At 41.7% G+C, this 13,443-nt stretch overlaps 2 protein-coding genes across 3 annotated transcripts in view; both read left to right on the plus strand.

The window, feature by feature from the left end:
- Nucleotides 1–8,015, plus strand: part of LOC311261377 (tetraspanin-18B-like) — a 28,402-nt gene extending 20,387 nt beyond the window's left edge. For both annotated transcript variants that reach the window (XM_084359939.1, XM_084359940.1), the window contains exons 3-9: nucleotides 2,881–2,976; nucleotides 3,638–3,832; nucleotides 4,532–4,606; nucleotides 4,690–4,788; nucleotides 4,901–5,068; nucleotides 5,907–5,990; nucleotides 6,345–8,015. In XM_084359939.1, coding sequence (XP_084216065.1) covers nucleotides 2,881–2,976; nucleotides 3,638–3,832; nucleotides 4,532–4,606; nucleotides 4,690–4,788; nucleotides 4,901–5,068; nucleotides 5,907–5,990; nucleotides 6,345–6,392 — 765 coding nt within the window. In that variant the 3' untranslated portion in view covers nucleotides 6,393–8,015. The remainder of the gene's footprint in view (nucleotides 1–2,880; nucleotides 2,977–3,637; nucleotides 3,833–4,531; nucleotides 4,607–4,689; nucleotides 4,789–4,900; nucleotides 5,069–5,906; nucleotides 5,991–6,344) is intronic.
- A 974-nt stretch (nucleotides 8,016–8,989) lies between these two features.
- On the plus strand, nucleotides 8,990–11,449 carry LOC311254502 (uncharacterized protein). The gene is made up of 4 exons (XM_084348302.1): nucleotides 8,990–9,312; nucleotides 10,240–10,551; nucleotides 10,629–10,670; nucleotides 11,270–11,449. The coding sequence occupies exons 1-4, from the start codon at nucleotides 9,234–9,236 to the stop codon at nucleotides 11,326–11,328; spliced, it is 492 nt and encodes a 163-aa protein (XP_084204428.1). The 5' UTR covers nucleotides 8,990–9,233; the 3' UTR covers nucleotides 11,329–11,449.
- Nucleotides 11,450–13,443: the final 1,994 nt, after the last annotated feature.

Raw genomic sequence — 13,443 nt, forward strand, 5'->3', positions numbered from 1 at the left:
TGTGTGTGTGTGTGTGTGTGTGTGTGTGTGTGTGTGTGTGTGTGTGTGTGTGTGTGTGTGTGTGTGTGTGTGTGTGTGTGTGTGTGTGTGTAATCTCGTCCGACATCATCACAATGCTCGTGTTGTTTTTCTGACAGCTCGGCGTGTTTTCTTGTTTGTTGTTTTTCTCGCCGTCTTCCTTTTGTTCATTTCACAATCACACATCTATCTGCGTAATTGTAATCGTGCTGACGTGAGTGATTGACAAAGACGTGCTAATAATGCTGAGTGCGTGTGCAAATTCCCAACGCACCATACGCACCCTTATTTTATTAACCCTGACCTCGCCCAAAGAGGCAGCAATTACCCAGAGTGCACTGGCAGTGTTTAATTGCAGTGAAAGCGGAGCAACCGGCGTTTTACGTCATTAAACTAAAAGCCTCGCACAGAGCGGTCAAATTAGCCGCAAATACACATTAACACAGCTGAGAGCTCAGCAAAGATAGACAAAGAGCGAGAAGGTAAATAAGCAGGAATTACTGGTGTTAACTGCTCTGTGGGCCGTGTTAAAGGGAGAATCAGAGGACGGATGTTTGCTTCACTTTTAATCACACAGACCTGACAACCAGACGAGTTAACTCCAAGATGTAGGTGTCACATTTCATTTCCTTTTTTACATCGTTGTACTACAGAGTTCGTAGTCTGTCATTTTCTCTTATTAATTAAAATAAGATGAAGAAGTGGTGATACTTGGAGGGAATTCAAATATTTATGTTACTTTATGGCGTGAGGGGAAAAATGGAAGGAAAATGTATAATTTCAGACTCACATTGTGTTTATTACTGCACCAACAGACAACAGCAGACCTGCAAAACATTTTGGCATCATGAATATTAACCCACAGCCGTGACCAGGTGCCTCACTGTGGCAGTTACAGGGGAAATATCGTCGTATGTCTTTAGCAATGAAACTGGCTGTAGATGCTGTGATTACCGTAAACCTTGTCGAGTTGAAAAGGAAGAAATGATATCTGAGACTTTTGGTACGTTCAGGAATTCAGGACTCCTGATTCATCCCCTGTGATACTGGTCTTGGACCTCGGGCGGTACCGATGTTCAGCCCAGATTATCTGCTAATGTGAAATGAATATATCAAACGTGATATTTTGGATTTGGGTGACTATGATTGTTATTTGGTCAGTACTGTACCTCGGGTACGATAATCTTCATATTCTGAGGTGTGTGATGCACCATTATTTCCAAATCTTGTAGTTTGTGCATGTTTGAGGTTGGAGAGAAGATCACACAGATCTGAATGTTTCGTTCCTTGAATAAATAGAGGAAGAGCTGGTGGTTAACATGAGCGATGATGGTAGTTAGTTAGTGTTTAGTAGAATCTAAATGACCTTCAACATCATTTCAAAAGCTTAATTTGGACAAAATAAGTGAACTTCCTCTCCGTGGTCGTGCTCTTGATTAAATCTGCAGTTATCAGACTGAACTGCTGGCCGTCCCCTCGCATGTGACAGGTGGCTGTATGTTGGTTTTAACTGGTAAACACCATCAGGGACCATAAGTGCACAGTTGGTCCTCTTCACACCCCCGCTGATGGCCCCTCTTACGTCGACATGTCCTCGTCAGCACCAGCCAACGTCCGTCCATGTGTCAAACGATCCCACGGGGACAGGCTGTCAGTGTCACGTCCCCACAACTGACAAAAACTGTGACTGCCAATGTGTCATCATGCGTTTCTCTGTCCTGCTGCTTGTGTTCGCTCACGTCCACTTCAGAGGAGACGCTGAGTACAGTCGGTCTTCAGTGTCTTTATGTAACGTGCTGCTCACAGATACAGTTTATCACCAGAATGTTCATATTCGTCCTCTTTGTGTAAATTCCTTCCTAAAGTCTTGAATTCAACTGAATTAGTCTCAACATTTTGGATTTGGAGAGCAGTAGAGCTGTTGGCGATTATTTTGATTATCAGTTAATCTGCTGGTTGTTTCCTGGATGTATTGATTAATGGTTGGTCTATAAAATGACTCAGAAGAATAATTGATTATCCAAACTGAATGTTCAGGTCTGCAGGAACACTTGGAGCTGCTACGTTACAGCGGAGCTGATTTTGCATTGTTGGTTTTTTCTTTTGTTTATAAGTCGTTAATGTCATTTAAACCTAAATGAATTTGTTGGCCACTTGGAGCGCAACAACTGGTAAAAACACAAAATGACACATTATCACCTAGAGACACAGAGAAACATTGATTCATATGAAGTCGTGTTTGTGTCACCTGATGAATGTGAACATCTTTAAGCTGCGAGGGAGCTGGTGGAGGTTTGTTGAACAGAGCTGCTGTTCAAGCTGATGAGATTCTCGACAGTGAAGTTGTGAACTGTGAAAGTTAAACAACGAGCTGATTCACATTATAAAGCTTTGTAGACCTGTGGGAAACTGCAGAGAGACGGGAGGAAGCCATCTGCAGGATCAGACCTTCGTCACGTCATCCTCCTGCTTCTGCTCTCACATACAGAAAGCCGTCAGTGCATTGTTGATATAGAATATTAATTAAAGCAGCTTTCATTTTAATTATGGTTAGGATTACTATCATATGCCTCAAAATCAGCCAACTGTTGCCACTCAAAATATATTCCTCTGCTTTTAATCTGTAACAAAATAACACTGGTGCATCTTATTGTGCAGTACACACTCTCATGTATTTGCACGTGTTTGTTTTTATTAGATTAGAAGTCTGTATGTGTGTGTGAATGTATATTTATATGCACGTATGTATACACAGTAGTCAATTAAAAAAATAACACAATTTTCTTTCAGCTCTAATATAAATCGTGTGTGTGTGTGTGTGTGTGTGTGTGTGTGTGTGTGTGTGTGTGTGTGTGTTTCCAGGGGCAGGGCAAGGTTTCAGCTCGAGGCTCGGCCATGGAGGGAGACTGCCTCAGCTGTATGAAGTACCTCATGTTCATCTTCAACTTCTTCATCTTTGTGAGTTCACGTCTTCTCCTTCTGTCGTTAACCTTCAGGGTGACTCTGATTTGTGTTTCAATGCAGTTTTATATCAATAAAACTTGAGAACATAATGTATAAAAGTGTGTCTTTCCTTGATCTGATCGCATTGAAGCGATTCACCCTGGAGACGTCGCAGAACAATGTAAAATACAAAAACAAAAGCAGCTTTACATAACAAACACACACATAAATACACAGATACACACAGCTCGCTCACTCTCTCCCACTCACACCCCCTCAGCTGTTGTTAAAGAAAAATTTGGATAAGACAAAACAACACAGGACAGAACATTAAAGGAACAGTTCACCCAAAAAGTAACATTCAGTCATTATCTGCCTCGCCCCGGCCGTCCTGTCTCCTGACACCACTTTGTAGCTCAAGTCCTGGTCAGAGCCGTGTGTAGCGGTCAGACTCCAGTCAGCTAACAGGGCCGCTTAGCTCCACGGCTAACTGAGCTACTTGCTAACTCACTACAGCCGAAGTGTACTTTCTTACAGATTTCACCTTTAAACACTTTTTTCCTTCAGACGTGTTTCACACAAAACAAAAAGAGATGAAGTTACTCGTGCATGTTCTCCACCAGTATCTCCTCCGCTGATGTCATTCTGACTGAATAATTCACCCTCCCTCTCGCAGCTGGGCGGCTCCTTCCTGCTGGGTGTGGGCATCTGGGTGCTGTTGGACCCGATGGGCTTCAGGGAGATCGTGGCGGCCAACCCCCTCCTGTTCACCGGGGTCTACGTCATCCTGGCCATGGGCGGCATGCTGTTCCTGCTGGGCTTCCTGGGCTGCTGTGGAGCCATCAGGGAGAACAAATGCCTCCTGCTCTTTGTGAGTCACTGCTGATGAGAGGGATTTACTGCTTTACGGCTGGAAAAAGAAGTTCTGACATCAGTTTGTGAGAAATGAAATGTTTGGGCGCTGCTGACGTTTATGTTTCAGTATTGATTGACTCGATTGAGCACGATGACTCTGTAGTGAAGCGTCTAACGTCAGTGTGTGTTAATTATGTATTTGTTTATCTGTTTGATCTCTTTCAGCTCAGGCTCGTGTGTCGAGACTTCATACTGAAATCATAATGAAAGCATTTTTAGAAAGAGCACGAAGACAAACACATATATCATATATTTATTATAAAAACGATCTGATAGAAAAGACCGATAATAGCATAGATTGTCTATAACTGTTACAGACTCTTCTTGTGTGTGTTGCATCAGATTCGTCCTGTTTAATTTAATACACACTTTATAATTAAGAGGTCAAAAGTGGAGAAACTGTAAGAAGAACGAAGTGAGTGAGTTTCTGTCCGTCCTCCATCACGTCCCTGTTTGAAGTTACATAAGAGCAGAGTGGGACAGTGCGAGAGTGCCCTCTAGAGGAGGTGAATGTAATGACGCATATCTGCACAACCGCAACAAGATGATGAGTGTTTAATTATTAAACCAGAACATTTTTTATTCACAGGCAGGAAGATACAACATGTTTAGACAGTTTCTGTAACACCGACTGTGCTTTCCTCTCGTTCTTCAGTTCTTCATGCTCATCCTCTTCATCTTCCTGGCTGAACTGGCTGCTGCCATCCTGGCTTTCCTCTTCAGAGAACACGTGAGTCTTTGGACTGTTTGTCATCGTCACCTGGTCAGACCGTGACGTCCTCACCTGAGATGTTTTTTTATTTCTCCGTCCAGTTAACCAGAGAGTATTTCAGCCGGGAGCTCAAGCGTCACTACCAAGGTCACAACAACACCGACGTCTTTACATCCACCTGGAACGCCATCATGACCACGGTGACGCATTGATTTTACAATCACCGCTTCTCCTCTGTCCATCCAATAATACCGTCCATCAGCGCCCCAGTCCTTCATGCTGCTCTTCCTCCCGTCGTGTTTCTGTGTACAGTTCGACTGCTGTGGCGTCAGCGGCCCCGAGGACTTCGAGGAGAGCCTCTTCAGGCTCCTCAGCCCCAATAAGATGGTCCCTGAGGCCTGTTGCCAGAGGAACAGTTACCTTGGAGCCGCCAGCGTGGAGCAGTGTGTGAGCGGCAGCGTGGCCTTCAGACACAACAAGGTCGTTACAGGAAACACATTCCTCTCACTGACTCACCGACACGGCTTTAAGAAACGTAAACACCTGAAAACATCTAGAGGTGGAAACTACAACAGTTTTTACTAAAAGTTTATAATTATCACTGATTTTAATTTAACTTCTTTATCGAAGATCTCACACAAACAGTGTGAGCACGTTTTATAGCTTGATTTGGAGCTGCAGCTGCATCGTTCCTCAGAGATATTCATTCGAAAATTGTAATTTCTTAAAAAAATCTTTCATATATGCTGTGTGCCAACTTAATGTACTCGGACCCAGTGACATATATACTTACACTTACACATCTGAACAAACATTTCAAGTCTTCCCCTTATTATGATACCTTGATTATTAAAGTAGACCTTGTATTTGCAGAGATACACTAACAATAGAGGTGAATTCTCAACGGGTTAAGTACCTGCTGCTTCACAATAAAAGCGTTTAAAGAAGTTTTATTGTGAAGAATTTATAGGAAATGAAACCGAACGCCACTGAATCAATGGAGCATTGTTAGTGGGTTTTTCCGACAATGCTGCGGGGAGGACGAGTGTTTACAGCCGCTCCTCTGACCCACCTGCACACCGTCACACCTTCAAGCAGGTAGCCTTGTTGTCATGGAGATGTAAATCCCTGCCGCACTGGGCTGAGTCAAACCGAGCAGAACCAGGCCGGCAGATGTAATTGAAAAACGCTGTATCACATCAGAATAATTAGCTATAGTTTCATAACCAGGCTGTGTGGTTTCATAATAAAAGTAATATGTCAACATGTTGTTGTTTGTTTGTTTGTTTCCTCACTCCTGTGTGTTTCCTTCCTGCAGGGCTGTTACTCAGCGATGGTCAACTACTTTGAGACGTATATTTACACGGCAGGAGCTCTGGCCATCGTCGTGCTGACAATCGAAGTACGTTCTCTGTTTTCTCACTTCATTTAAATGCTGAATAATTTACTGCTTGTTGTTTGTTCGTATATTAATGAACGTGACGTAGATTATTTTCTGTGAGGTTGAATAAACGGTGTGTCTAAAAGGTATTTTAATGAAGACTTTGTGTCACCTGACAGGTTAGTTCTTAGTTTTTAAGATGAGATGAAGAGTTTTACTGAAACGTTCACGTCCTGCTGCTCCAAACACTCACGTGATGGATCAGTTTGTGTTTTTGACAATAAGAAGTTTCGTCATTAAAGTCCTACCTGCCTGTCCGTCTTCCATCAAGGTTTAAGCTGTCTCTCTCTGATCTGTGTCTCGTTGTCTCTGCAGCTCTTCGCCATGGTGTTCGCGATGTGTTTATTCAGAGGAATCCAGTAACCGATGCGTCCACACGCCTCCTCACCAGCCGTCACAAAGGCTCAAGAAGAAGGAAAACTGTAAAATATGAAATGTATTTGTACAGTGATAGTTTTTATGTGTCTCATCGGTTTTGTGACATCATTTTGTACTTCACAGCAGCAGCGAGGCGTTTGAGGTACTTTACTTTGGGCACAATAGACACACACAGGAAGCGATCTGTGACCTGAGGAGGAGCTCTGCTCTGCTTTCTCAAAGGTGAAGGATCAGCAGCGATGATAAGAGGTCCAACAAGCTGAACACTTAGTCCAGGACCAGTCTGTGATCAGGAAACCAACACATGATTTAAAGCCCGATTTGATCATGATGATTGAGTCCAAACAGTTGAGGGACAATCAGCACACACAGTATTATGCTACAAAGAGCCTCAGAACAGTCGAAGGACCGGGATTTATCAGAAATGTCTGTTTGGTAAATGTGAAGATGATCACGACACGTTGGGCCTCATGCAACAACATTTTTATATTCTCGCCATAAAGTAACCAGGCCACCTGTTCGACATGATGGATTTTTAAATCTGCTCTCAAATCAGCAGACGAAAAACAGAAGAAATACACCAGCTTCATTCAGAGGTGACAAAAGTCCACACATGCTTTCCTCCAGCAGAAGTTCAGATACTTGTGTAAAACAGACTCTGGTAAAAGTAGAAGTACTGATCCAACTTGTTTACTCCAGTAAAAGTAATAGAGTACAGGCTCTGAAATGTACTCAGAGTATCAAGGTAAAAAGTCTCCCTCTGAAGGACGTTTGTGGTCAAAGCTAACTGAAGCGCACGTAAGTAACAAACTAAAGTAACGAGGCTGTTTTGAAGCTGTGAGGAGGAGAAAGTTCAGATGTTTGTGTCGTGGAGAGAATCTGCAAACAAAAGTGAACAAAAAGAAAAATTACATTTCATTAACTTTTCAGTTTAATGGCGCGTTAAAGTGCGTCACCAACACCTGTTATGACAGAGAGAGAACGGAAACTAACAGAGAATATTTACACAATATTGTGAAATGTGTATTATTAACAATATCAATATTTCATTTTAAAATACCACAGTCATCATCAGTATCTGTATGTTGTGACATCACTCTAATGTGAATAAAATAAATAATACTCCTGATATTCTGCTCATAAACTTCAGTCGTACCTCAGAGAAAAACTCCAGTAAAACTACTGAACGCGACAGATTGTTTGTTTGTTGCATGAGGCTCATCATCGTCGACACAAATCATAAACCATGAAGCGTTATTAAACATGACTCAGAGTCTCGTCACAGTCATGTTGTGTGTTGACGTCCGTGCAGGGTTCAGTGTGAAGTGTTCAGTGTTTGAGTCGGTCACGAGCACCTGTACATGAAAACATCTTCACCGTGAGGCTGAACGTGTGTGAACGTGTGTGTTTATATGTAAATAAGCGTCAGTAGGACGGATCCGTGTACAGTGTGTTTCCTCTTCGTGCACAGTGTGATGACGTCATTCTGTCAGTAGGTAAAAATTAAAATTTAGCTAAAAAACATTTTTCTGTCAGTGTTTGAAAACTCCAGTTGATTTGTATAAACGGCACTGATTGATTGACATTAAACTGATTTCTGTGATTTTAGCGCTGTGACGTTTAATCTTTCCTTCACACACAAAACGTTACTATTATTATTATTATTATTATTATAAAAAAACTGTTTCGTCACAGGTGAGTTTAAAAACAGTTCATGGCCCCTGAAGTGATCCAGAGTTTACAGGTGGTGACGACAGCGAGGACACGACCGGTGAGCAGATTTCTACATCTAAATTATTATTTAAATTATTTTTAGGACCCTGAATACATGAAAGTTTCCAGTAATTCACTAAAACACAATCATTTTTAAGAACAATCACATCATTTCATGAAGGTTTTAACATTTAGTTTGTGTTCAAACTGTTACAGTTCTTCGATAGCAATGGGTGGAAGAAAACATCTCAGTGTAACACAACACAATTTATTTAAGTGATAAACGTAGTGTTGTTTCATTAAAGCAAAATATACGGCGAGCTCCAAAAGTCTGCTTGAAAATCTCTACTTTTGTCACGTGAACCTGAAAATAATCAGAAAGTTCGAGGACTCAGAAAGTAAACGACAGCGTCAGACTGTTATTAAAATAAAAAAGGGTCATTTCACCAGATTAAAGGTTTCTGAGGAACTCTGAATCATCAGTTGTATCCAAAGCACAATCGGGCAGAGCCAAAGTGAGCTCACCATCAGACGATCAATACATCAGAAGATCAATACATCAGGCTGAGTCAGTCATTAATTCACAGTGGAGGATGAAAGAAGTCCAGCTCTCCTCAGCTTTCCTCCACGCTCAGCTGACTCCTGACTGGCTGGGATAACATGAGTCAGCAGGTTTCACGCTCACTTGTGGAGTCCATGCCAGCTCGATGCAGTCTTTAAAGCCGAAGGGGACGAAACAAATACTAACGAAGATATTCTGACATTTATGGACATTTTCAACTCTTCACTCGACCTGTTTTTAATCATCTCTGTAATGAAGTAGACGTATTTTGAGCGGCTGTCTCAGACTTTTGGAGCTCAGTGTTTGTAAGGACTGTTTCTGTTGAGTCATTCTGGAAAACCCCTCGATGACCCTCGTGGCCGGTCATGTGCCGCAGACTTGTCAAATAAAGAAGAGTGTTGTGGTACATTTACAGTCGTGGCTTGTTACCTGATAACTGTGAAAGCAAAAGTGAAGGAGGCAGCGGTCATCTCTGAACTTTGTGCTCCAGCTTCTTCATCTTGTTGAATAATATAGAAGTGTCTGAATCTGTGGAGTTGATCCATCACCAAATGTGGAGAACAGCTGGGGAACAGACCCGGACGGCTGCTCTGTACTTTGGACTCGTTCTGTCACAGTTTGTTGGAGAAGGTAAGTTTTTTCTGTCTCTCCTGAATCAGAGTGACATGTTGATTAGACCTCACTCACCTCTGGTACTGAAGGAAAGACGATGTTCGGTGTCGAGGATGATTAACTCCGTCTTAGCTGATGGTTTCTGCACAGTCACTAGTGGTTAAATATCAAGAGTTCAATATTGTGTTTCACAGGAAACCGCAGGCTTCGTTTTGTTATTTTAAAGAAATGAAACTTCCACTGAACAAAAATGGGAAATTCCAAAATTCAGTAAACAAATCTGGTCTGATTGTATCTTCGTGTTCAGGACTTGAGTCCAGTCTTTGGAGGCTCCCACTGGTTTCTTTACATTTCTGGTCGGTGTGAAAAGTTACACTGTCATCGTGTGACTGCTTTCACACGGTGGCCATTTTACCCTGATGTCATGCTTCGCTGTGTGAAGCCTGACGCTGGGATGACGTCACTAATCTGACTAATAATGATCATTTCACCACTTCACAACTGATCCGCAACTGTTAAAACGATGAATAGTGAAAATCTGGAGGGACATCGGGCCGTATTTCAAGGTTAAACGATATAATTGATGACCATTAACTAGCATCTGTTAGACAAAAGCTAATGTTAGCATTCAGGCACTTCCTCGCTAACATTACAGTTGGACAGTGTTACACTACACTGACGATGACGAGGCTCAATGCTAACGTTAGCTAACAGGTTATCAAATATGTTGTTTTACTTTGAAATATGACCTGATTCAGTTTCCTGTGCTGCTGACGCTCTGCACTTGGTTAGGGTTAGGAAGACATCATGGTCTGGATTAAAGTACCTGCATTGGTCGCCACAAAAGCAGCTGGAGACGTCCCACAGACTCAAACTGTGGTCACCCTTTTTGCAGCTTTGTGGCTTTTTATACATATTTCATATCTGTGTCTGTTGTGTCTGCAGGCAGCGTTGTCAGAGTCCTCTGTCAGCCCGGTCAGAGGGTCACGTTGCCGTGTTCCTATCACTATGAGGACCACACGCAGCTCTCCCAGCTGTCGGTGCAGTGGAGGAGTCCGAACAACGAGCTGCTGTGTCACTACATCAAACACAAGTCCTATCAGAACTGCAGCGAGGGCTACAGCATCGCCTACAGCCCCGGCAGCATCATGCTCACCATCCAACGGGTCGGGACCGAGGACTTCGGAGCTCACGTCTGCTCCGTGAGCAAAAGCTACGAGTTCTCCGACTTCAGCGTGGAGCTGGACAGGATGTCAGGTGAGTCTGACAGGTGAGGGGCGGGGCCTCGGAGAGCCTGTGAGCTGTGAGGTAACAGGATGCGTTTGTTTCTACAGATTCTGTCACTTCAGCTCCAAACAGCGGATGGAACCAGTCCGGTACGTTCACGAGGTTTATTTCTCCTCACACAGTTAATTTTACAGTGTTAAAGGGATCTTCCACCACAAAATAAAGGCTTCTGTGTCTGTATCAACATCCCCACTGTCACAGGAAGTCATGGCTCTTTAAGTTCGATCCTTTACTTAAAGCAGCAAATCACCAGAATAACCGCTAACTGCTGCTCGCTGTGCATCTGGATCTGCAGCCGACTCTGTATTTGGAAAAGCCGGCAGATTTTTCACTTAAAGTTGAATTTTTTAAATATACGTAGATGGAAAGGACATGAATTTTACTTGTTGGCATAATCTGTGTTACCTGGCAAATTCATGTCTGTTCACGTCCTTGCATTGACTCTGTATGTAATCGAGATGTGTAAAAAACACACCATGAGAACGAGCCTTTTGTGTCCGCCATGTTTCTACAGACAAAGCGAACAGTCTCACCTACAGACGCCACTAAATCCTTCACACTGCACCTCTGAGTCCAGTTACCTGGTTGTTTCTAGAAACACTGAATTACTCATTAATGAATCAAAGACAATAAACTGAACATGATGTGAACAAACTGAGATAATTACTGTGTGACTTTGTCTTTTCAGGTCCCTCCTGGACTCTCTGGATGCTTCTCCACATGTTGGGATTGTTTGTTTGCGTGTAGAAGATCAACAACAGAAAGATAAACAGTCGTCAGTGATTGATAATGCAGCTGCAGACAAACATGCTTCACTTTAGCTTAAAAAAATGACTGTAGATCCACTGAGATAAATGAATAAAACCTCTGATATGTGATGTTGTGTTTGTGTGTGTGTGTGTGTGTGTGTGTGTGTATGCTTGTGTGTGTGTGTGTGTGTGTGTGTGCTTGTGTGTGTGTGTGTGTGTGTGTGTGTGCTCTCATGATGTTTCCAGAGGATGAAGCACAGTTCGGCCTCTCACATGCCTGAACATGCATCATTGTTTCTGCAGCGTGGAAACATCAGGGGAATTCAGAGCTCTGCTTCCTATTGGACGGTCTGTGTGTGTGTGTGTGTGTGTGTGTTGGGGTGTGTGTGTGTGTGTGTGTGTGTGTGTGTGTGTGTGTGTGTGTCCAGCTCGGCCTCGATGACCTTTTACAGATTTCAAAGCAAAAACAAGACAGTTGATTGTTTCTCGCTGGGAGCAGACGAGAGGAGATCCTTTAAATCCTCCGCAGATGTTCACTGGTCGATACTGTTGATTAATGATGTCGTGCACAGTTTATATAAATCAAATACCTTCAGTTGCCCTTTTTTGCCAACTGATCGAGCCACAGTTTCACAACATATCATCATTCCTAAACGACTGAACATTGTCAGTGTCTCCCAAAACAAAAACAACAGCGACTTGTTAAAGCTCCTGATCTTACACTCGTTTGTAAGTTCGTACTTTAACTCTGCGTTTCTTCTTCTCTCAGATTAAAACACATTATTGTTCTCAAACCGTCCGTCGCTGCAGCACCTCTATTCAGCCTCTGTCTGAAGTGTTTTTACTGCGCTTCAGACACAAGTAGTGCAAGTATTTAGAGTTTGTACTTGTGTACAGTACTTGAGTACATTTTCTACACATTTATTGGATAACAAGTTACTTTGCAGATTACATCAGAGTCAAACTAGAGCTTTTTTAAATTCCTTTATTTTATTGTCAATCTGATAGAAAACATTCTGATCATCACAAATCCTGAATATCAAATTTATATTTTACTTCTTTTTTTACACAGAATGTAAACAAAAACATATAGATGCCCATCATTAAATGCTGGGAGATAAAATCATTGATAATAACTTTATCATACTTTAAGTTTAATGTTTGTGTTTACTGTTTTTTAAACATTGAACTGATGTTAAATATTCTTGATGACACTTTATCAAAAATACAAAACTGATCTTCAAAGATTCCCCCTCTATATATTTATATTATAGTTAAAGTTTTTCTTTCTCTTTTTATTTGACAACTTTACTTAAATAAGCTATAAATTATGTTTTTATGGCTGAAGTCCTCATCTAAAATAAAAATGAGGTAAGATAATCCTTTATTAGTCCCACAACAGGGACATTTGCATTGTCACAGCAGCAAATAGAGATTAGCAATTTATTAAACCTAAAAAATAATAAATAAAGCAGCAAGAACGATATAAACAAGAAACTAACTCAACAGCTGAATTTTCACCATTACACACAGGAAGACTGAAGTTTCACCGTTGATTGAGTCAAATAATGATTTTATATTAATATATGTTCAATAATATGTTTTGATTCGTGTTAAAGGGGCATTATGTAGATTTAGAGAAGAAATTCAAACTCAGAATTGTAATATTTACAATATTAATGAGTTAATAATACAAACCGAGAAATGTTCATTATTTCCATCATTGAATAAACGAGCTGCTCTCAGAGGAGAATAAGGTCCCAGAACACTGTTTGAAGCTAGAGAGGTGGCAGGGTCCGCCACATGTAAACAGAGTAATCAGTCATGAAAACAAAGAGAGATTCAGTCAATGAAAGATGTTTTTCAGACTGCTCCTTTAACCTCACATCATGTACATTTCATTTGTTTTAAAGGCAGACAGGCTGTAATACCAAGAGCTTCCACGTGGTGGCGATATTGTCACAACATTCAGGTTGAATCTGAAGCAGTCGCACAACAGAAGGTAAAAAAACAACAACTAAATATTGAAGTTGAGGATGAAGCAGAATAAAAGCTGCTTTGGTCTGAACAGCCACAGAGGAAACACGATAGAGCCGATTATCCAGACGACCCG

Source organism: Pagrus pagrus, assembly GCF_965226575.1.
Source record: "Pagrus pagrus genome assembly, chromosome: 1".
Classification (NCBI taxonomy): Eukaryota; Metazoa; Chordata; class Actinopteri; order Spariformes; family Sparidae; genus Pagrus; species Pagrus pagrus.

Coding starts and splice junctions, on each gene's coding strand:
- LOC311254502 (XM_084348302.1), top strand. CDS start 9,234: ATGTGGAGAACAGCTGGGGAACAGACCCGGACGGCTGCTCTGTACTTT. Junction 10,552..10,628: donor GGAGCTGGACAGGATGTCAG/GTGAGTCTGACA, acceptor TTGTTTCTACAG/ATTCTGTCACTTCAGCTCCA. Junction 10,671..11,269: donor CAGCGGATGGAACCAGTCCG/GTACGTTCACGA, acceptor TTGTCTTTTCAG/GTCCCTCCTGGACTCTCTGG.